Source organism: Python bivittatus, unplaced genomic scaffold, assembly GCF_059951505.1.
Source record: "Python bivittatus isolate LINGU-HERP-01145 unplaced genomic scaffold, Pbiv_v1 ctg000120_np1212, whole genome shotgun sequence".
Taxonomy (NCBI): Eukaryota; Metazoa; Chordata; class Lepidosauria; order Squamata; family Pythonidae; genus Python; species Python bivittatus.
Window position 1 is genome coordinate 2,364,554 of NW_028277037.1, and position 23,851 is coordinate 2,388,404.

The window sequence follows — 23,851 nt, forward strand, 5'->3', positions numbered from 1 at the left end:
AGGTACCTAGTAGGGGCCACGATGACCTCTAAATGACATTCCCTGCATCATGACATCATCACCCAAATGACTTGAATTGCATTTCTGCATCATTCATGTCATTTCCATGATGTTGTCATGATGCACACATCAGTTGCTCCCCCTTTCCAGATGCTATTGCATTTCATTCTCCATCTAGAATGCCCTCCCCAACCCAGGATCTTCCAAATAAATCTGTAATTCTCATTATTGGTACTAGTAAGAACATCTGGAGGCACCAGGTTCATGTATTTGAAAACCCATTTGGAATTTCCTAAGGAATAAAGAAGCATCAACATTAGTATCCAGAGATAAGTGGATGCACTATAAGAGATAAGTGCAGTATAAGATAAGAAGAACACTTGGAGGCATTTCATATATTTGATGTGAAAAAAAATGGTGCCTTCAAATACCTAAGCAGAGGACAGGGCAAAATCGTTCACAAACCATTCTAAAAGATAGGACAAGAAATAATAGGACTTAAATACAAGGGAATAGATTTCATCTGGATATCAGGGAAAATCCTTTCAATAATGGAACAGACCACAGTGGGAGATGTTGGCCTTGCCTTTGCTAGAGGTGTTTAAATAAAGGCTGGATGATGAACATCAGTCAGGAATGCTGCAACAGTAAATTCCTGCAGTGGGCAGAGATTGGACCAGCTAGTTTCCAAGATTTTTTCCGACCCTTACGTTCAACGATTTTGTAATATTAACTGTGGGTCGTATATAAACCAGGCATTCTTAACCCAGGGACTATCTGTAAATCCTCATGCCCTTTTAAAGCACTGATCTCTAGGAAGAGATCTTGGCCTTCTTAACTCTAAACCAGTGTTTCTCAACCTTGACAACTTTAAGATGTGTGGACTTGAAGTCCCAGAATTCTGGGACTTGAATTCTGGGACTTGAAGTCCACACATCTTAAAGTTGCAAGATTGAGAAACACTGCTCTAAACCTAGTCCAAATCATTGCAGGTGGGTACCTCTTTAGATTCTCTAACTGGAATCTTCCTGTTACTATTGGAGCCCTGACATATATAAGGAGAGAGGGGGTTATTTCTTAATAAAGTCCTGGACGCTGGAAATTCCATAAGATTCTTACTTGGCACAGCTATCTGCTTTACTCTCAGCTGAGCCAACAGCAGTATCCATGTACGTTGCTACATTCGAGAATCCTGCAGGCAGGTCATCCCATTCATCAAATTTGATTCCGCTTCCCAACGAATAAGTCCCTTCGGCACATTTACTGCAAACCTGGTTCTTCATTTCTAGATATTCACCAGAAGCACAAGAAAAAGCTGAGAAGGAAAACATTTACAAATGATTAATGGCAAAGGGCAGTCATTCACCAGAAGTTCTAACAACGTTCCTTAAAAGCATTGATTGCACAATTTGCTTACAAAAAGGGTAGCAGCAATTTGGAGAATTGCGCTAAATTATCCCATATACCTGCCCACCCATCTTTACATTCAGAGATATTCATGTTTTAGCCGTGGGAGGAGTGGTTGGTTGGGGAAGGGGGGCTGGTCCAGACTTCATGTTCTATTCTTATTTCAAGAGCCACAGAAAGTGAAATGGTAATGCAGCGAATTCATTAGAAGGAATAGGGCAGGAATTTTCTGCTGAGTTTTTTTTTTTTTAAGAAAAAAAGGTGCTTTGACTTATTTTTCCATGCTGAGGTTGTGCAGCTGAAGTTGTGAACTTCAAATCACAAAATCAGTCAAGGCAACCAGAGAGGGGTCATAAAATGAGGCTAGAGTTATGTGGTCCCTGTAGCTGTTTTATCCAAAAGATGGTTTGCTTCTCACAACTCAAAACAAATGAAGGGGGGCGGATTTTCTTAGCCTGGCTCTTGCTATCTCGCCTCTGTATTTTGCTTGCGCTAGGAAGAAACTGCCTGAAGGACATGTACACAAGACCTCGAGGGGGAAGAGCGCAGGGAAAAGGTCTTGAGGGTAAAGGGGGGACACTGGTTCAAACTGCCTTAAACTGCCTTATTAGTTGCAATCTATTGTCCTTGCAATGCTATAAAAACTGGGTTTGGAATCTTGTTGGTGTGGAGCTGCCCAGAACTTTCGCTGCCCGTGTTTTGGGTTGCTGCCCACCCAGCTGTTCACTCGGCCGATTAAAGAGCTGTTTTCTTTTTAAGAGCCTCTGCCCGAATTCCTGGTTTTGAATTTTCTGAGATTCAGGTCTACAAACCTTACACAAAGAACATCATTTAGTATGATTATCCAGAATTTATTCCTTATGTCCTAACACTGCAGGTGCCTTAGAAAAGAAGGAATGAAGACTCCAATCAATATGCTTTGGGTCATCTTCTGTTCATAATTCATCTACAAGAGAACATGCAATTTGTGCAATGTTCTTTTCTTTATGATATTTATCTATGAGGAACCTGTGGCTCATAGCAAAAGGAACTACCTAGGAATGGAGAATTTATATGTGTACATTCTGACCAAACTTGACTTTCAGGTTTGACCATGACGCACACATCCTTCTAAGCAGGTACTCATTCCTGACTTGCAGGAGACAAGAACAGAAAAAATGTTATATTCACCTGAACATGCAGTGAATTAGAACCTAGGCTGGCATTAGGTCATTGATAAAGGCAAAGTTCTCTGCTGTTTCTTTGATCCTTTGATCCCTTAGCCTACTCTTTCCATATTCCACAGCAGTTTCTTTGTTCCCTTAATATCAGACAAGTCCATGAGGAGAAATAGCTCTGAAAATGCCAGCTGTTTGCCTGGTTTAATCGGCAGCCGATTGCAGCTAATAGCAAAAGAATCACTTTTGAAATCTGGGACAGCTGGAAGACTTGATTTACAACTGAATTTGTTATTCTCTCAGACCATCAACAAGACTTCTCACACTGCAATTAGTTGGGCAACACATTTGGTTAGCATGGTGTGGTGAATATACCTTCTGGATTTCTGATGGCTGTCTGGGGAGACCAAGAATACACACCTTGCTCCCAGTTGGGTTTGCATCAGAGGTACACCTGACAGTGGTTGCTAAGCTGCCTTTCATGAAAGCTTATCTCATGTTATTTCTCTTCTCCCTAAAAAACAAACTCTCAAAACTTCCAATCAGCTTCAGCTTTGCCCAAAAGGGTGTTGCTGGCAATTTCATAGAAGATAAACTTGGAATCTGTTTTCAGTATTGATTGATTGATTATGTGCCATCAAGTCATTATCGACTCTTAGTGACCACATAGCTTTTCTTCATGATGATCTGTCCCCAACCTGGTCTTTCAGGTTTTCCAGCAGTGCATCTATCACCACTATAACTAAGTCTTTTCAATATACAATGTTCTAAAAAGTAGAATTCTGTAACCTATATGAATTATGAAAAGTATGGGGTATCATGACTTACTTTGGTCACATGAAATGACAATCAGCAGAATGTCCACCCTGAACAATGTTTATTTATTCATCTATTCCTCGAGCTTTCAAGATTGTATTCCCCATTCTGCTACAAAATGAAAATCTTAACTATTTTATTCACCATCTAACAACATCAAGCTGACTGCTTTCTTTACATACTTAGTCCAGTCAGCCATTAATCCAGTCAAATCTTACTAGTATCTCCAGGGGCACTGGGTCAAAAATCAACATTTTCAAATACATCTAGGAAGTAATTGAGGCCCATAAACCCTTGTGCCAGGACAGTATTGGAAATGTTTTGTCACATCAGTGAGTCCTTGCCAATGGCCAAGCAGATAGCATAGGCATGAAGCAAGCCACCTGCTTCCAAGTTATCTAATAGAGAGGCTTGCTTTCTCAAACATTCTTTTTCTCTAGCTCCTTTTCTTGGAGGACTAAGTGGGTAAGAATTAAAAGGAATTGACGCTGTAGGCAGAGGTGACTTAAGGGGGTGGCATTGCACGCAGAAAAGTAAGGAGGGGCCTCGGGTGGAGGCAAACTACAGGCAAATTATCTCAAGGTGGGTAGATCAAGCTAATGGGGGGTCTGAGTGAACTATACTCATTAGCAAATGCAGTTCCACATTAGCCAAGAGGCAGACTGGACTAAGAAGATGGAGAACAGGTTCACTCACCGGATAGGACAGCTCTGTGTTATCTAATGTATAGGCTGGGCTGATTGGGTTTTCAAGCAGGACATTGGCTAATGCAGCTTCATGGTAGCCAATAGGTAGATCAGACCGGGGGGTATTCTCCAAAGCAGGATTTTATTACATGGCGAGCAGTGCTGTCCTGTTCCCAAATCACTTTATTCATGCAAAGTATTATTTCCTCTACAGGAATAATTTATTTGCAAGGAAATAGTGGCAGGAGAGAGATACATCTTAATCCCCTGTTTACAATCCTGCCGGAGGGATCTGATTGTCCAATATGAGAAACAAAATACTGGACTAAGGTAGATCTTAGCCCAATCCAGCAGGGCTATTCTTAAGTTCTTCTCTGTGAAGGACTCAGTGGAGCTCCTTGATTGTTCCAGAAATAATCTTATTAGCCTTGTGGCTCCTTACTGTTTATGGAATTATAGCAGAGAACCTTAAATGAAACATTAATACTAGTCTGCTTGGGCAAATTTTGTCAATTCAACAGGTCTAGAATAAACACAAAGAGGATACATTGCCCATCTATCCAAAAAAGAACAAGCATTTTAGCGTGAGAATAGGGTTGACAATTTCATGCTAAATTATGACCAGACTGCGCCAGGAAAACACAGAGCAAAACTGTTAAGCCTCATTAGCCACGAATGCTTTTGCTCTACTAAAATATTAGCAATACATAAGTACATAAAAAGAAATTACATTTTCCTCTTGCGCTGGTAGAAAAACCACACTGGGCACATATTTTCAAATTTATATTCTTTCACTTTTTACTTAAAATATCAAGGTGGTTAACAGTAAAGTAAAATAACAGACCAGCATGAAACAAACACTCCAGTAACAACCGGCAACAGGCAGCCCAATAAAAACAATAAATTTATAACTGAGAAGCGATTAATAAAAGAGGAAATAGATCAAAATCCTGAGAGAAATCTGAGAAACAGGACCCATAATAAAGGAAACATGTAGGGCTCCAAACACATATACTTAGGGAAGAGATACCATATTTAGGGGCCACCACTGAGAAGACCCAGCCTCCACTAATTGCTTCCCCAACCTCAGATTCTAAATAAGGAGACAGTTCATATGGGGAGACAGCAATTTTTCAGCTATCCAGCTATCCAAAGGGCTGGTTTTGAAGTCAGACCACTATGTACAAGGTCAGAAGGTTCCATCAGAATGGAAGATTTTGTGGTTAAAATGTTTCAGTCCCAAAATGCTTTTTGGAACTTTATCATCAAGACATCTGGCTAATTAGGGAAGTCTTCAACATGGTGGTTCCCTCTAGATGTGATAATTATCACTATAGACAGATTTTCATCAGGATGTTCTGTCCCCAGCCTGACTCTTCAGGTCTTCCAACATCCCTCTAAATATACTGAATCATAGTTCCCATCATCCATCCTATACCATGACCCCCTTGTAAATCTTGCCTCATTTCTAAATTTGGCTTTGTATTTTCATTTTTACATGAACCTTAACACACAAGCAGAACCATTAAGCACTGGCAAGGTCTCTATGAGATTTGTAGCAACAAAATATAAATACATACTGCATTCCTTCCCCTTGACAGGATCAGGCAAACCCGAGCACTCAGCTCCTGGATTTGGGACTGCTACTCTCCATCTGGATCCGCTGCTATCACATTCCGTGTATTCAAAATGGTACTCTGCCTGCAAGAAATTAAAAAAAACAACAGCAGCTTTATTTTGGCTCCAACATGGTTACATTATGAGGCATTGATCTCCAATATGAAGGAACAGCATCTGTGCACACAATACTGGATTGCTAACTTCTCAGAGGGGGCAAACTTCTAAGACTTGCTGCATCCATGGAAGTGACAAAAGGAAGCACTGCATGCAGTTTAATGAAACATAGAAAATCTCCAAGAAAAATCATTGCCTTATGTGACCAAATGCAACAAAACGGCATTGAGAAAAAGGCTCAAAAACAAAGCAATAGAAAACATCCTATCTTCTTACATTAACACCAAGTCACTGGACACATGAAGGACCATGAAGTGAAGGGTGTTCAAAGCCATAAATTTGTTGTTTGATTCTTGGATTTCACTAGGGCGCCAATGCCTGCACAGATAATCTGGATCCAGGGAGTCTGCTTTTATCTATGCAAATCTACCTTAGAAGTTTCTAAAGGTGTTTGATTTGGAAGAGGCGATGGTGTTTCAGGTTATCTGTTCATAATTATCTGCCAAACATGAAGCATGGACTATTAAAGATTAGATTAGGAAGGATATGAAAGGAGAGTTCAGGCTGAAGCCCCTTCAGCTAGTCAAAATGGAAAGTCTGTTGGTCCTGATAATTGTGGGGTTTAGACTGACCTGACAAGCAATCATTTTACAACCCTTGTTGTACAACTGCACTAGCGATTTGAATGTGTGAAGGTTGTATCATGATAATCTAATTTTGTTTAATTTGTTGACATTATTTTTGTAACAGATTTGTGCCTTTGTAAAAAAGAGGAAAAAAATACTTAGAGAAAGGTTTAAATATTTTAGGACCCGAAAAGATGGTGTACTTCAATATCTATTAGTGTGTCCAGTTTGTCAAAGTAGAGATATGTCCAAGGGACTTTTGAAGACAGAGTAACTGCTCGCAGACAGGGAGTGAAAGGGGATATGTTGAAAAAGAAAAGGCACCAACTCCTATTATGGCCAATCTGAGTCCATCAAGATGTGGTTCTTCCAACACAGGAGCTTTGCCACCCCATCCCCACCAGTCTAGAACACTGCTTGCATGGGAGTTCAAAAATGCTTTGTGGTTTGATACTTGAGTATCTTTGGGACCACCGCCTCCAACCAGATACATCCTCTATAAGGCATAGGAGAACCTGCTGGTGGTACTCCGGGAAGTGAGGGATTCAGGAGGCATTTCTCCTTGATGGCCTGGTTCCCTGGAATGGCCTTTCCTGGAGGGGAGACTAGCTCCATTCTTAATAGGTTTCCAGAAGCTTATTAAGCCTGAGGTATTCCAGTGGGCTTTGGGGTGAACTGGGACACTATTACAGAAGTGTGATTTGTTTTTGATTTTAAACTAATTTCATATTAAATTGCATTTTTCTTGGACATTTTATTATTGTTTTATTCTTATTTTATGAACTGCCAAGTGCCACAAAATATGGCAGCAGGCTTAAATCCAATAAATAAAGCTGATCTGCAGTAACCCCTTCTAACATGACTGCAGTCTTTCATACATTGTTCTATATTCCTAGCAAAACTAAGAAAAACGTTCATCTGCCCAGGATCAAATTAGCTCCCAAGATCAATCAGTGAAAGCTTTTTGTTTAGGTAAGATTAGATTTATGAGATTCAGCCACAACACGACCTTGTTAAGAGCTTCCAGAGAGATGGCCAAGGACTATAGACACCTATTTAACTGCTGCTGTTTCTGCTACAACAACATAATCTAACACTGCTGCTGCTTTTAACAAGTCAATACTAACACTTGTTATTCTTGAGTCAGCAGCTCTGGGGCTCGGTTTAGATTCTGGTAGTGCATCAATGGTGAAGTTTGTACCAGTGGGAGAAAAGAGGAACAGATCGCCAAAAGGCTTTGGCAGAAACTGTATAATTGTCTTATCATTCTTTTCATAGGCCATCAAAAGATATGACCCAAATCTGGGTTGCAACCATCAAGCTTTTGACTTTATCTAAACCCTGCAGTAAGATTGAGGTTTTATGTCAGGGTCACAAGGTGAATATCTCTATTAAAAATCGACCTATTGCTTAGCCTGTTATATATCTTTCTGTGTGTGTGTGTGTGTGTGTGTGTGTGTGTATGTGAGAGAGAGAGAGAGAGAGAATGAGAGAGAGAAGAGAGAAAGACACAGAGAGAAAGACAGAAGGAGGGAGGGAAGGAGAGAAAGAATGTGTGTTCTATCTATCTATCTACATACCTATCTATCTATCTGTAAATTTATATTTTCCAAGTATTCCAGAGAGCCTACCATAATCAATTTCATAAGGTTCATCTGCAAAGGTTAATAGTAACATGGCAAAGAAGGCAAAAAATAAATGTGTAATTGTTTCATTCTACAGTTTTCTTTGACCTTTGCCTTCTTCCATCCTGATAATGAAAAGGCATCTGTTTTCCAACAAACAGACATAGTTAAGAATGTTGTAAGACTTCTCAAGCAAGAAGGCATAAATACAGTGGGGCAAAAAAGTATTTAGTCAGCCACCAATTGTGCAAGTTCTCCCACTTAAAAAGATGAGAGAGGCCTGTAATTTTCATCATAGGTATACCTCAACTATGAGAGACAAAATGGAGGGAAAAATCCAGAAAATCACATTGTCTGATTTTTAAAGAATTTATTTGCAAATCATGGTGGAAAATAAGTATTTGGTCACCTACAAACAACCAAGATGTCTGGCTCTCACAGACCTGTAACTACTTCTTTAAGAGGCTCCTCTGTCCTCCACTTGTTACCTGTAGTAATGGCACCTGTTTGACCTTGTTATCAGTATAAAAGACACCTGTCCACAACCTCAAATAGTCACACTGTAAACTCTACTATGGCCAAGACCAAAGAGCTGTTGAAGGACACCAGAAACAAAATTGTAGACCTGCACCAGGCTGGGAAGACTGAATCTGCAATAGGCAAGCAGCTTGGTGTGAAGAAATCAACTGTGGGAGCAATAATTAGGAAATGGAAGACATACAAGACCACTGATAATCTCCCTCGATCTGGGGCTCCACGCAAGATCTCACCCTGTGGGGTCAAAATGATCACAAAAATGGTGAGAAAAAATCCCAGAACCACACGGGGGGACCTAGTGAATGACCTGCAGAGAGCTGGGACCAAAGTAACAAAGGCTACCATCAGTAACACACTATGCCTCCAGGGGCTCAAATCCTGCAGTGCCAGACGTGTCCCCCTGCTTAAGCCAGTACATGTCCGGGCCTGTCTGAAGTTTGCTAGAGAGCATTTGGATGATCCAGAAGAGGATTGGGAGAATGTCATATGGTCAGATGAAACCAAAGTAGAACGTTTTGGTCTAAACTCAACTCGTCGTGTTTGGAGGAGAGAGAATGCTGAGTTGCATCCAAAGAACACCATACCTACTGTGAAGCATGGGGGTGGAAACATCATGCTTTGGGGCTGTTTTTCTGCAAAGGGACCAGGACGACTGATCTGTGTAAAGGAAAGAATGAATGGGGCCATGTATCGTGAGATTTTGAGTGAACACCTCCTTCCATCAGCAAGGGCATTGAAGATGAAACGTGGCTGGGTCTTTCAGCATGACAATGATCCCAAACACACTGCCTGGGCAACGAAGGAGTGGCTTCGTAAGAAGTCTCCAGATCTCAACCCCATGGAAAACCTTTGGAGGGAGTTGAAAGTCCGTGTTGCCCAGCGACAGCCCCAAAACATCACTGCTCTAGAGGAGATCTGCATGGAGGAATGGGCCAAAATACCAGCAACAGTGTGTGAAAACCTTGAGAAGACTTACAGAAAACGTTTGACCTCTGTCATTGCCAACAAAGGATATATAACAAAGTATTGAGATGAACTTTTGATATTGATCAAATACTTATTTTCCACCATGATTTGCAAATAAATTCTTTAAAAATCAGACAATGTGATTTTCTGGATTTTTTTCTCCATTTTGTCTCTCATAGCTGAGGTATACCTATGATGAAAATTACAGGCCTCTCTCATCTTTTTAAGTGGGAGAACTTGCACAATTGGTGGCTGACTAAATACTTTTTTGCCCCACTGTATATTGTATGAGGTACTGAGCACCATGGCAATGTTAATCTTATCATGGTGATTCTTCAAAATGAAGAGCACTTCCACACTAAGGTCTTGGAACCATTTCAGAATCAGCTTTAGACCCATTCAATCTCTTAATGTTGCCTTTGTCAAAGAAACAAGTTGATGAACTGGTGGCTTTGCTGAAGTTTATCTGAAAAGGTAGCAAAGGTGGTCTTTTCATTGGAAGTGAGACAACTCTGCAGAGCTTGTGGGTGATGTGTTCCCTCACTAGCAGAAACTCTTGCTTCACACCCCCACACCCATACGCAATCTTCTAATTCTTTCCTGCCTCCCCCCAGTGGGGTCTAGTCACTGTCACACTATTTTTAGAGTTTCAAGATATCAGGAAGAGAACATGTTCACAGGTCAGGTTGAAGGTTCTTGGAGAAACTGTGGAATGGAAATGATGGAGATGCAGAATTATTCAGAAAAGACAGTGATCACTACCTATTTTGCTGGAATAATTCCCTATGTGAGTTATATTAGACATAATCCTTTCATAAAATGTGTGGTGGTGATTCATTTAGTCTTCATCCATCAACCGCTCAGTGCGAGTGGATGGAGTCAAATCACTCTATTTCTAACTGCCATGATTCATTTGTGCCCTGTTGTTCCAGTTTGTTTTGCCTGCCAAGTGCAATGGGATTTACTCATCTTCCTTCACTCTTCTGTATTTAACCTAATTATTGTCTGTAAATGTGGAAAGCAGGCTTCCCCATAGGGGGGAATTAAAAAATGCCATCAAGATGGCAGCCATGACCGTGCAATCAAAGTTGCCATCCTGATTTATTTGACCTCTTCCTCCCTTGATGGAAAGCCTCCTTCAAAGGGAGTTAGTAACTTTATGAACACATTCATATATCTTCCTTACAGTAATACAGACACGATTGATCCCTGCTTTCTCCCAGGAATTTTTTTTACCACCCAGTGCAGCCTTTAGCCCTAATGTTCCCTGGAGTTTCATATCGATGTACTAATGAGGCCTGACCCTGCTTAGCCTCTCAGCCTGGACAAAATGTTCTTTAGCCTCCTTCTCCTTTTACTTTGAAACAATTGAATTAATATACTATTCATCAACCCAAAGACTGGTTTGCATGACACAACTATACAAATGATTGCCTCCCCAAGTCAATGCACTGAATGTTGTGTGCTGGCAGCCATGATCCTGGCCAGCAGCATGTTTTTAGTCCTCTTGGCCACCACAAACAAGGTTGGGAAGCTGTCATTTCCCTCCTCACCTCCTGCCTTTTTTGCCCTTTCTGAAAGGGAGAAAAATAAATAGTAAGTCTGTAGTGATACAACTAGGTTGGTGCCACTACAGAGTGCTCCCAAGGGCATATGCGCCACCACCTAGTTCAGCCTCTTTTTCTTTCCATGTGGCTGCCAGGGATGTGGGAATCAAAACAGAGACAACACGTCTACAGGAATTCCAGTTTTGTGGGGCCTCTCTAGGACTTTATCTTGAACATGGACATTGGAAGACAGCTTACCAGATGTTTCAGTCATGGATGCATGGTGAATAGCTCTTGATAACTAACTCTCATGGTCAATTAAAGGGAGTTAGCTGATTGAGAATTAGTCAAGGTTGGATCTGGGGTTAAATTAACTCCTCTGAGTTAATTTGCTGGGTCAATTTATGGCATTTTGGAATTTGCACATGTTCTCCCACCTCTTCAAGACCCACTAAAGTGCATCATACTATCAGACCCATTGAGATCCTAGCTCTACATTATAGAGCATGGACTATTTGTAACATGGAGGTTGATATACACTCAGCTGGGCTTTTAAATGCATATTCCCTTGAAAGCCATGCAGTGCAGATTGATGACTTCTGCCTCTTGAGTACATACCTCCACTCCCATTTTGCCTCAAATGATAACATTTTGTCCCCAAACTATCTTTGCAAGCCTAAGGGTCAAGAAGGAAGAAAGTCTTACAAAGCACCACTAGCTAACAAGGACAACAGTTGGGCAAGACAGCTGGTAGAGATACAATTCTTCTTTCAACCCTGTGACCAAAAATTGCTGGCAATCAGAGGGAGCCACGCTTGATCTTGAGTTGACTATATAACATCAAAGTAACCTCAATACTGCATGCAATGAGAGAGCCCTTTCAGGTAGGAAGACAATGCTAAGGCTGTAGCAAATGGAAACAGTGCTCATGAACAGGTAGGAGGAAATACAGAAAATGTCTAAACTGGAAGGAGAAATGCCTCTTGCTCTCCTTTAACCCAAACACCAATTTTTACACCAAAACCCAAACCATATGGAAATTCATGACAGCACTAATAATCCCCTCCAGCAGCTGAAGAACAGGACAGATTAGCAGAGTGCCATAACTCTCTCTACATAAAAAAAACACCCATTAGCCATGTCTCCTTCCTTCTAGGTATGATGTCAAGGCAAAGCGTTGCAGCTTTCCTCAACTGTCAAAAGGCACTGTTGTGTGCTCTCTCATTAAATTCTGGATGTTTTTCACACTGCGAATGTTACGGGCTGCCACCTTCTGAAAGGCTGGATCCATCTCTGATGTACAACAGTGATAACCAACTGGGTGCCCTTCAGAAGGTGTTGGACTTCAATCATTATCAGACCCAGATTGCGTGATCTATAACAAAAGGATAGGAGAGTATCTAAAAGATCTGCAAGGACTTGGCTGACCATATTAACAGGAGGGAAAGTGCCAGTAAGATCAAGAAAACCTCTGAAAAAAAGGATTATACAGTAAAGCAGCATACTTTATCATGCTTAGGGTATTTCTGGATAAGTGGGGGGCAGGACACCAACTTAAGTTGCAACAGGAAGAAGGTGGAGGAGCTATAAGAATGATTCTTAAAATCAGTCCAGTTCAAATAGTTAATAGTACCTACACAATTGTCTGTAGGAACACAAAGGGTAAGGATGCAGAAAAGTCTGGTCTGGAAGCCCACCATTCTCTTTGCAGACCACAGAGCACCTCCAGAATGGGCAGGGCTAAAAGTGTTAATAGGAACGTAAAGGACAAAATAGCCTTACTTATGTTTAAGGCACCCATTTCACCTCTTTGAAACATGAAGCCCATCTCATGGGTCCTATCAACCATACTTGGAGTGCGGCCCTCAGCATTCCACACCAAAACTAATCTGGCCCATGAGCTAACAATGAACAGATTGTAGAACAATAAACAGATCTGGCTGTTGCTTCAGAAAAAGCAATGACTGTGTGATGAAGCACATCCAAACAGGTAACAGACATAGAGCTTCCACAAATCATATCTCTGCAACAACTTGAATAGGGCCACCCCCAGGCCTTCCAGGTAGGCCAGGTCAAGATACAGATAGTGCAAGGATTACACAAATGTTACTTTACCTCTGCCCCTCTTATACTAAACAGATTCAAAGCGGGGTTATTTAGAGTGGGTTTTTTTCTCACACCTTCTCTCCCAAGACTGAGTTGTCTCTTCTTTTGCTTAACTGTTCCTGTGTAACTTCTTCAAGGTTATCTCTGCATTCCTCTGGACCACCAAACTGGGTTTCTGAGCCTATTTTGCACCCTGTTTCCCATGTAGAATAATTGATTAAAAATATATATATATAGTATCTTTGTGAAATTCCAGTCTGGAATAAAAAAAGAGCCATGGACTTCCATTTTTCTCAGCACTGAATCCATGCTATTTGGTTCTGTTATTTTGATGAATGAACACAGGACATATGCTTCTACTTATAAGAAGAAAATCACAACACGCATAAACATCCATAGCTACCTATACCTCCAACATTACTGAAATTATGACATGTTGAGGATGCATGCAATAAGAGCATTGTTCTTTCATAGGATTCATTAATGATGATCCCATGTTTACAGACACAATGCATCAGACACAATCTGTAGTGTGACTACTGAAACCTTGTTCAGACATTTCTTCTCTCACACATTGAACATATAAAGAGAACAGTTGGTGGATCTCCCCCACAAGCATGTCTCCAACCTTCACAAGCCTAACAGAAGGCTTTGCACACGCAATCAGAAAATTTCCAGAATCTAATTGCACACATGGAAAAGCTCAGTACAGATTTCATGCTGAAAGTGTATGGCAACAGTGGGTAACCAAGACCACCTCATGCCCCCCAAGATATTACTACCAAAATTTGACAGCAAAATGCCCCCTAGCTATCAAATAGTTGCTCACCCATATTCTATAAACTAGGTAAGAAGCCAGTTCTATCCCATATGTACTCCCGTTGCTTTAAAAGTTTAGATTACATCTCCATGTTTCTTCATGATTGAAGTAAATTTAGATTTAAATACATGATCAGCATTTTGTCTAGTTCTAATTCATCAAATATTGGGCAATCAGGTCATGGGGGATCAAGCAAACGTCCTTGCAGATATAAATTAGAGGCAAAGAAGAACCAATGTGCTACTCCTAATCTAGAACTTGATGGGAACTACTGATAACCAGTTTATCTTATTTACTTAACATAAATAGGTTTTTCTAATGTAAGGGGTTTTTTAGATTTTTTTATCCCACCTTTATTATTTTTATAAATAAAGCAGCAAACATACCTAATACTCCTTCCTCCTCCTATTTTGTCCACAATAACAAGCCTGTGAGGTAAGTTGGGCTGAGAGAGAGAATGACTGGCTTTTACTTAAAAAGCGCTCATCTTGTTTATATTACAATTATTGTGGGACTGATCACTGTATTCAGATATTCCCCATTCCCTTCTCCCTGAAGGGAAGACACTTAATCAACCCTTCTTGTCTTTCGCTGTGCCCTTCCAATATGTGGGACTACTGGTCTCATTGTCCTAATGACCACATTGTCCCCATGGCCTCATTGATTGTGAAAGTACAATACAGAAATTGTAGTTTAGCACTCAATGTTCAGGCTGGAGGCAGCATGTGTCCAAATGCTAGTTGTAGGAGAACAATTGCAAGAGACAGGTATGTTGCCATCTCCTGCAGGTGCACATCTCAGAGGCATCTGGTTGGCCGCTGTGAAAAACAAAATGCTAGACTAGACCGTGCTTTGTCCTGATACAGCAGGACTAGTCTTATGTTCTTAACACATCTGGAGAGTATCAGTTGGGGCAGAACTTAATTAATTACGTATATCGCTATTCAAAAAATATGCTTTGCTCAAAGGATATCCATAATGCTTAGAAAAACCAAGCCCTATTAGATGACCTTTAAAAAGCCTTTAAAGCTTATTTAGAAAAAGAATAAAAGGATGGGGGAGGGAGAGAAGATGACATGTGAAATGCACTAGTAATCTTTATGACTAATTAAGCTGATGCTAAAGAAAACATTCACTTTTTTAATTATCACAGTAGTGGTGCCTTGGAGAAGCATGTTGACTGAAGTGTCCAAAGTGTGGCAAGAGAGTTTGGGAGAAGGATCAGGGACAAAATTGATGCCTCATCCTTGTAGGTGCTTAAGACACCCATTTCACCTCTTAAAACTCCTACGCCTACCTGCCAAGGCACCTATTTTTGGAGTGCATCCCTCAGTTTTGTCATATAAAGTCCAGCACAGGCCTCAAGCTGAGCAAGCAACACCCCAGTGTGGATGAACAGATCAGGATCCATCACCAGCTTTGTGAATCAGGACCATTTTCCTAATCTAAATAGTCATACAAATCAATCAGATGGTGGAAATGTCCATCAATGGCTGTTTACTAAAATGGAAAATCCACAGACTGAAAATTCAGTATATCCCAGTATACAGGAGATTCAAGACAAGGATCAAAGGAAAGAAGATCATCTTCATCACTAAGACTATCTTGAGACATTTTGTTCCTTGAGGCAAAAAACAAGGTTAATACTCTTAATTTCTTATACAGAGTCCAACTAGACAGGCTGAAAGTAGAGCAGAGGCATAAAAACAGGAGTTCTGCACTTGGCAAGAAGGAATCATCCTCCGATCTGTTAGATGCATCCAAGGCCAGCAGACTTATCCAAGGAGGGAGGACAAGCTCTGCTCTCCTCCGTATCACCAGCCTTTTCACTCCCCAAACCCTCAGAAAACAGCCCATGTTTGTTTTCCCCACAGCCAACCTTGCAATGTTGAGCTTTTCCAACATGGTTAGTGCACTGGCATTTCCACTAACCACAATCAGTATCAAGGTCTGTTTGCATGCAAAGTCAAGAGGGGGGCTGAGCCACTGTCATTACATTTGTCATAAATTAGTCCCAGTAATGAATGGCTGCCTTAGCAGCTGAAGTGGTCCTCCTGCCCTGGAAACTAAATAGGGCTGGGTTTAGTTAATATTTGGTTGAGAGATGAATAGGAATTTGAAAAAAAAAATGTAAGAAAGCAACAGCAACTACTTCCAAGCATTGCCAAGAAAACTATATAGACCTATTAATGAAGTCTCCACACACTCTGCTTAATCCATGACAAGGAAAATGCACTAAAAGTTGGATTTTATCTATAATAAATGATTGAACAAAGCCCTACTTAATCACAAAGAGAAGTTCACAGTTTTGTTTTCCTATTTCTGGAGGCTTCCCGTGGAATACATATACTGTAATCAATCTATCAATGATGAATTAAAGAGACTATAATTCAGTGCACTAGAAAGAAAGAGAGAATTTAATAGAATCATGTGTCCCTTTACATAAAAACAAGCTTCTGCTCAGATTTTGTGACTGCCATTTGTAATCCATTTCTAAGATGAAGCTCAACAACCCATTTTCTTGAACGGAAAATTATGCACATATTTTAAATGGAAGTGACAGCATGTTAAAGATGAATCAGTTACTTTGGATTCTTAATCTGAATTAGCCTGACACTGAATTGTTCATGTTAAAAACAACATGACACACCAACTGTCAAAATGGTTCTGAACTGGTACAATGGGCAGGCTTCAATCTTAATTGAAATTAAGAACATCTGTTCCATAGTGACCAGATCCATGTCTCTCATACAAATAAATTAACAAGAACTCACTTAATGAACAGTGATCATATTTCCCAAATACCCACTAGCAATGTACTGCTATAGATAGATAAACAGATGATAAATAGATAGAGATAATAAACATGGATGGATGGATGGATGGATGGATGGATGGATGGATGGATGGATGGAAAAAAGTACATTTTGAAAGAAGGTAGGTTCGAAAATATTTAAAATAAACATTTGCATTATACTTTTTTTTAATTCACAGATTAATATGAAAAGATAGAATAGACTTGCAGGTAAACATGTGCAAAAATGTAACAGGGTGGAAATACTTAAGCACTCCTTTTCAGCCTCTCTAATTCATGGGAAAATTCCTCTCTAAGAGGCAATGTTACTGAAAGCCTTTCCAAAGTCCCTATAAGCAGGAGAGAGTAAAATCAAGAAACCAGAATTAATAGTAACTTTCAAAAGTTTCTTCCGCCCTATAGCTCTAAATGTGAAATTAAAGATTTCTGCAGAGCACTTCTAAAACCTGCTATGAATATAAAAAATAGAAAACACCACCCAGTCTGCACATTCTAAGGGCAAACAAGAAAAAGACATGAATGCTAAAATGTATCAAAATAGGGGAGGGGGGATACATTTCTTTCCTTCAAACTTTGATAGAATGACAATAGTTCCAAATAAATAAATATTACACTGAGAGCACAATGGACAGGAATGCATATGCCAGTGTTTCTCAACCTTGGCAACTTTCAGACGTGTGGACTTCAACTCCCAGAATTACCCAGCCAGCCATGCTGGCTGGGGAATTCTGGGAGCTGAAGTCCACACGTCTGAAAGTTGCCAAGGTTGAGAAACACTGGCATATACTGAATATCCAAAGGAAGATACATGCAAAACAGTTAAGGCTGGAAAACACTTAATGGCAGTATTAACAGAGAAGGGACAATAATTTGAATATTTCCTTGTTTGGGATTACACTACAGAGCTGGGCTGCAAAAATCAGGATGACCAGTAAAGGGCAAGAAAAACTGGGAGAGGTTGCATTATTTTGCTCCAGTGGCCGGTTGGATTTTGCAGCCCAATTTTGATAGCCTGACCCAGGATTTGTTTGTCCCATTCTGCACAGCTAGATCCTGTTTCCTTCTCTGAATGTAGAAATCAGTCCAAGAGAGGAATTATTCTGCTGGAAGTATATTATTTACTATGCCAATATTGAGCTTGGAAATTAGACAAGAGCACTATTCCGGATACAAAGCAGGATGCAAAACAAAGAATGCATTTCTCCTTACAGAAGCAGCAACCCAACAGATAATTCTGGGAAAGGAATGTTCAGGAAGAGATACCAGGTCCAATAACCAATAATATTCAAAGTTGAATTAAACTGCTTTACAAGGTGGTATGTGTAAACAACATGTACAGCTTTTGACATCACATTAAGTCCTGATTTTGTAAAGGTGGTTTGAATAATTACCAAGTTCTCAGGGAAGGTTTTGGATACAGGCAGTGTTCAACAGCCAGGATCCAGCCAGAAAAGTGGGGAAGACTAATCCTTGCACTAGGACAGCTACAGCCCCAGACATCAATTAAGACTTCCTTGGATACCCACCACGTTCAGGACAGCAACGGTGACCATGAATGGAGAGCCAGAGGACTGAAAAGACTGCAGGAAAAAGCTCCTAGCCTGCTTGGAAGTTGCTTTGCTCAGGAGCTGCCTGGCAGTCTGAAGTGAGAAAATGGTTTAGGACACACATTTGGAGCCTGGAATATATAGCTGGCCAGCTGGAGAGGAAATAAATGTATTTATCCGGCATGCATTCCTGAGTGCTACTAGAACCCATGCCTCATTCCCTACCTCCAACTACCTGGTTCCACACCTGGTGCTGCTCCACTCTTGCTTTTTTCTTATATCAACTAGTTAAGATGTCATGTAAAGTCTTAATATATTTAAAATAAATTGTCTAGCTCTATTGAAATCCATGTCCTATTCTAGACTCTCACAACAAAAACAAGTATATTTCTCTCTTCTTAGTCCAACGCTTGTAGATGACCTCTAGTGGGAGTGGGATGGGAGCGGTACATCCATCCTCAGTCTCCTTGATCTTTCAGCAGCTTTCAATACTATTGATCATGGTAACTCTCTGGACACTTCCAAACCCCCTTGGGGGTTGGGAGTGGGTGGGGCTGCGTTGCACTGGTTCTTTTCCTTCCTCCACCGCCGGTTCCAGTTGGTGTTGATGGAGGGAGAATAGTCTTGCCCACGGCCCCTCCTCTGCAGCGTGTTGCAAAGTTTGACTCTTTCTCTGTTCCTGTTAGCATCTACATGAGGCCACTGGGTGAGGTCACCTGATGGCATGGGGAAAGGTGTCATCAACATGCTGATGAGACCCAGCTTTATTTCTCCACACTGGACCATCCAAGTGAAGCCATGGAAGTTCTCTCTCTATGTCTGGAGGCTGTGAGAGTTTGGACTGGGGAGAACAGGCTTCAACTCAACCCTAGCAAGACTGAATGTTATGTCAATCTCAGACAGAGACAGAGGGGAAAACACAGATTAGTAAATTATGTCTGGACACTATATAGATCAGAATGGGCTGATTATGCTAAGACATAGCTTGTTCACAATAAGCCATGTTTTTCAAGAATCCTGGCTTACCATTCTTATACAACCATAGTGAATATATACTGCATAGCTTTTCATTGTCACATTTATTAATATTAAAGTTACATAATTGGACAAAATGGAGTTAAGTAGGAAAGGTGGAACCATTAGAAGGTTAAACATTCATGACTGAGTTTACACATCACATTAGACTGTGGTTTAACCATGGTTTACTGAATAAACAATTGGATGGATTCACACATTACCTTATCGTATATATAAATCATGGTTTATAAGCCACAATGATTGGTTCACAAAACATACTAATCCATAATTAAACAAATTCTACTATGGATTGTGAACCAAGCCTCTGACTGTGAGTAAAGAAAAATAGCTATATTTATAGTTTCTCATTATGTTTGAAATTGATTCCTTTGATAGATTAACTGTACTGCTCATTTTCACACACCTCTTTTCACATGTACATGAGATATGTGTAAGTTCCAAAATTCTGAACGCTGCTCTGCACAGTTGTTACAGAGACACCAAGTTGTAAAACTCTTGAGATACTCAGGGAATAAAGAAATTCTCAGCTGTATTTCTACCCTGTGGGAAGAATCCAGATGAGTTTGATATTATCTTATGATTTTATTACTGCACTCCAATTTTATTTCTGAAGTACTTGAAAAGTTAGTACCCCAAAAGGTGGGATATAAAATGTTTTCGTGACTGTATAATCCAGTGTTGTCCAAACTTGGCCATTTTAAGATGAGTGGACTTCAACTCCCAGAATTCCCCAGCCAGCATGGCAGGCTGGGGAATTCTGGGAGTTGAAGTCCACTCATCTTAAACTGGCCAAGTTTGGACAACACTGGTATAATCTAAAGCGTGTGTTCACATGCTAAGGCAGCCATAAGACTGAAAAGGACTTTTTTCCTGCACCCCTTCCTTAGCAAAATGAATCCCTTTTGTCATGGCAAATTGAGCTGCAAAATTAAATTCCAATTCTTCCAAAGCAATATGGAAACTAAGACCTCAAATGGTTTCTGGCTATGTGCCAGCTCATGTCACATGCGAAATGAGCATTATGAAAGTGCAGCAGAGCAGCAGTAGAGATGAATTCTTAATCTAGCATGTTCATATTTCTGTCTCCACGGCTGGCAATGAAATGTCAAAATATATGTCTGTAAATGTGCATCTTCCCATCTGTGGCCTTTCTATGCAGAGGAAAGCAAGTTCCATGTGATTAAATCACATCTCCTAGATTCTCTTAATAGTCTCAACAGCACCCCCATGTCTTCCTAAAGGCCTGGCTAAATTTAAGACCACATTCATCCACTGCAAAAGTATAATTTTATTTTTGGGAATAGCTGCTGGGAGGTGCTCTTTTTATCAGAATCCTGATCTGCAGGGTTTAGCTTTTCCTTCCTCCAGCAATCTATTCCCATGTTACTTACCTGCCCAAAATGAACTTTTCATTAGCAATACGGTGCAGCAGAGAGAAAAACAGGTAAAGGACACCCCATATTTAGAGGCCACTTATAATTTTGTATCAGAGAAAAGACCTGGTGAAAGGGTACCTCTTAGAAAAAGCGTGTGCAAAAACTCCAAGGAGTAGAGCAAATCCGCTATACTGGTGGTATCTTTAAAACAACTGCGAACGGGTGTGCATCAGCAGGACAAAATGAACTGAACGAGGGGAAAGTGGGAAACTGAGAGAAGTAGAACAGATTGAGCAACCAGAAAGTTTGAAAGAGGCAATTCAAAAAAGGTGGGGAGCAGAGGATCTGCCTTCTGGGAAAAAGAGAATTCTGTAGCCTGCCCAAAAGTCAGAATCCTGTCTTATTCATTGCAAGAAACTATGCGACACAACAGCAGCTGTTATTTTTGAGCTGAAACATACACCCTTGTATGTATTAAGCTAAGCTTTCTCTGCTTGTTGCCATCATTTATTCAGTTGTATCTGCCCTTCTGCTCAAAGGCCATTCTAGGCAGGTTGAGAGTAAACAAAAAAGAAACAAACTCTTAATGCTGATCAACATCGCCAATGTGAGCAAGGTCCCCTTTATTTAACTCTCAGGGGCTTGCCCGTGTAACAAGATGCAGATTGTGACACCACGCAGACAACAGCCGTTGCCATCCATCTTTTCCCAGGCAGCACTGGGGAACCTGCCCAAGGTTAACGTAGTCTAGACACGGAAGGAAAAACAACATGACGGAAGCAAGCGCACAGACCAAACAGCAGATTGTCAAATACCACTAACTCGGCATCTTCAAGCACAAATCACAAGGCAGCATCACTTCTCTGTTCAAGATGGGCATGTGTGCTGCTGTGAAGAAATACTAATGCTTTCACTGCAGGTGCCCCAACTCTTCCTTGTAATTTTGTAACCTTCTTCTACTCCATCCCAGAAGTTGTGAAAAGACTCCAGATCAATTAGCCCATTTAAATCTTGCCATCCCTCCACAGAGCTCAAGGTGGCACAGGCGGTCCTCATTTAACGACCACTCATTCAGCGACAATTTGAATATATGACAGCACTGAACGAGTGGGACTTAGGACCAGCCCTCATCCTTACGGCCATTGCAGCATCCCATAGTCACGTGATCACGATTTGCGACCTTCCCTGCTGGCTTCCAACAAGCAAAGTCAATGGGGAGGCCGGCAGGAAGTCAGAAGTTGCAGTCACATGATCCTCACTTAACAATGGCAACTGGGACTGCCAGAACTGCCATTGCTAAGCAGCGCAGTCGCTTATGACCACGTTGCTTAATGATGGAGTTTCCAGTCCCAATTAGCATCTTTAAGCAAGGACTACCTGTATTCACTTGATTGAAATAACGGCAATGGACAGCAGGAGGAGAAAATGTGAACCAAATAAGCTCACTTGGGCGGCTTTTTTGAGGACAGACTCTGTCAGCTCTTCAAGATAGGCCTGGTCAGGAAACAGACACAAGAACTACCAGAACTATTGTTAAAGCATATGATAACAGAATCTTGAAAGTCCCTTTCCCCCTCTTGCATGCCAGAAAGAATCAAGGAGGGACAGTCTTGACTTTTCTCCTCACTGCCTCCTCCTTTCTAGGACTAAAGTTGGGTTTACGTAACAGCTCTAGAAGTCCTTCTTCAAGGCCACTTCTGTACTCTTCTACATGCACCTTTTAAGCTGGTGGTCATGTTTGCTTTTCCCAGAGCAGATTGTGAGGGCTCTCACCAAATGGCGGACATGGGGTCTTGCACATTGACCAAAACTGCTCCTAGGGTGGGTCACAAAATGCCCCTTCTTTAGAAAGCAAACTGACCCTACCCACCCAGCGTCCTTTTGCCTTTTTCATGAGTAGGTGAATATACTTCTAAGGTAGCTTCTCAGCTGTAGCCAGCCAGCATTTTCATTTTCTTTTTAAAAGTTATTATTATTATCATTTCTTTATTACAGATTTTAAAAGAATATAAGAAGTAGGTAGTACAAATATGAAAATCAAGTATAGACAGAGAAATACTGGCAAATAAGCAACCGATCTAAAATATCATAAAATATATTCCAATACGTTTGTATAGTATTATCAAATATTTCTTATCTAGTTCCTAGTCAAAATCCATGTATCCCTGTTAAGCATTAAGCAAAAAAACATACTTGCTTAACACTGTTCAAATCACTAAATGAAAACTGTAAGTAATAAGTGATGCATTCCACAAATACTATAAATTATTCTTCAAGATAAAAATTTACTCTAAAAACCAAATTTTGGGTGTGATACAATTCCATGTATAAGATTGTAGTCCAGAATGTTTTCCAATTAAAGTTAAATTCTGCATCAGATCTACTTTTTAAATATAAAGTTATTCTAGAAATCAAGACATAATTCCACAATTTAGTTAACTGTTCTTCCATGTTGTTACTTCTGATAAACTTTACTGGACTTTTGCTGATTAATATGGAGAGATGAAGATCTAGAGATGGGCTTTTAGAGAATGGGGTAAGGTATGGAATTGAAGAAATGTTCAGTTGTATTTTAAGAGACAGTGATAATTTGTTAATGTTGACTATACCTGGTAGAAATGAAAGGGGAAGTATCTTCTTCTACCTTCTTTCTTTCGTTTTCATTTTCTTTTTTTTTCTCTCTGCACTTTTTCAAATTTTTAATTTTTTATTGTATTTCTGTATTATATAATTGCATTAGTTTTATTTGTTTAATATAATCTTCAATAAAGTTATTACAAACAATTTAGTTAACCATTCTTCCAAAGAAGGAATCAAAGGGGTTTTTTTCCAAAAAACGGCAAATAACATTTTTATTTTATGACAGATGATGCTGGGGTCTGGCTTCTCATTTTATTTTAATTATTTATTTTTTAATTTGCTTATATCTATTTATTTAAGTTCTTAAATAAGCTGAATCCATCCAATAGCTGAAATTCTCTGTAAAACACACTAAAAAATACCATTTCAATAAAAACGTATACAATAAAATTAAGTAAAATGAAAAAT

At 40.2% G+C, this 23,851-nt stretch overlaps 1 protein-coding gene across 2 annotated transcripts in view; it reads right to left on the reverse strand.

The window, feature by feature from the left end:
- Positions 1–23,851, reverse strand: part of ELAPOR2 (endosome-lysosome associated apoptosis and autophagy regulator family member 2) — a 90,919-nt gene that overhangs the window by 40,702 nt on the left and 26,366 nt on the right. For both annotated transcript variants that reach the window (XM_088134827.1, XM_088134828.1), the window contains exons 2-3: positions 5,647–5,767; positions 1,120–1,315 (exon numbers count right to left, since the gene is read on the reverse strand). In XM_088134827.1, coding sequence (XP_087990953.1) covers positions 1,120–1,315; positions 5,647–5,767 — 317 coding nt within the window. The remainder of the gene's footprint in view (positions 1–1,119; positions 1,316–5,646; positions 5,768–23,851) is intronic.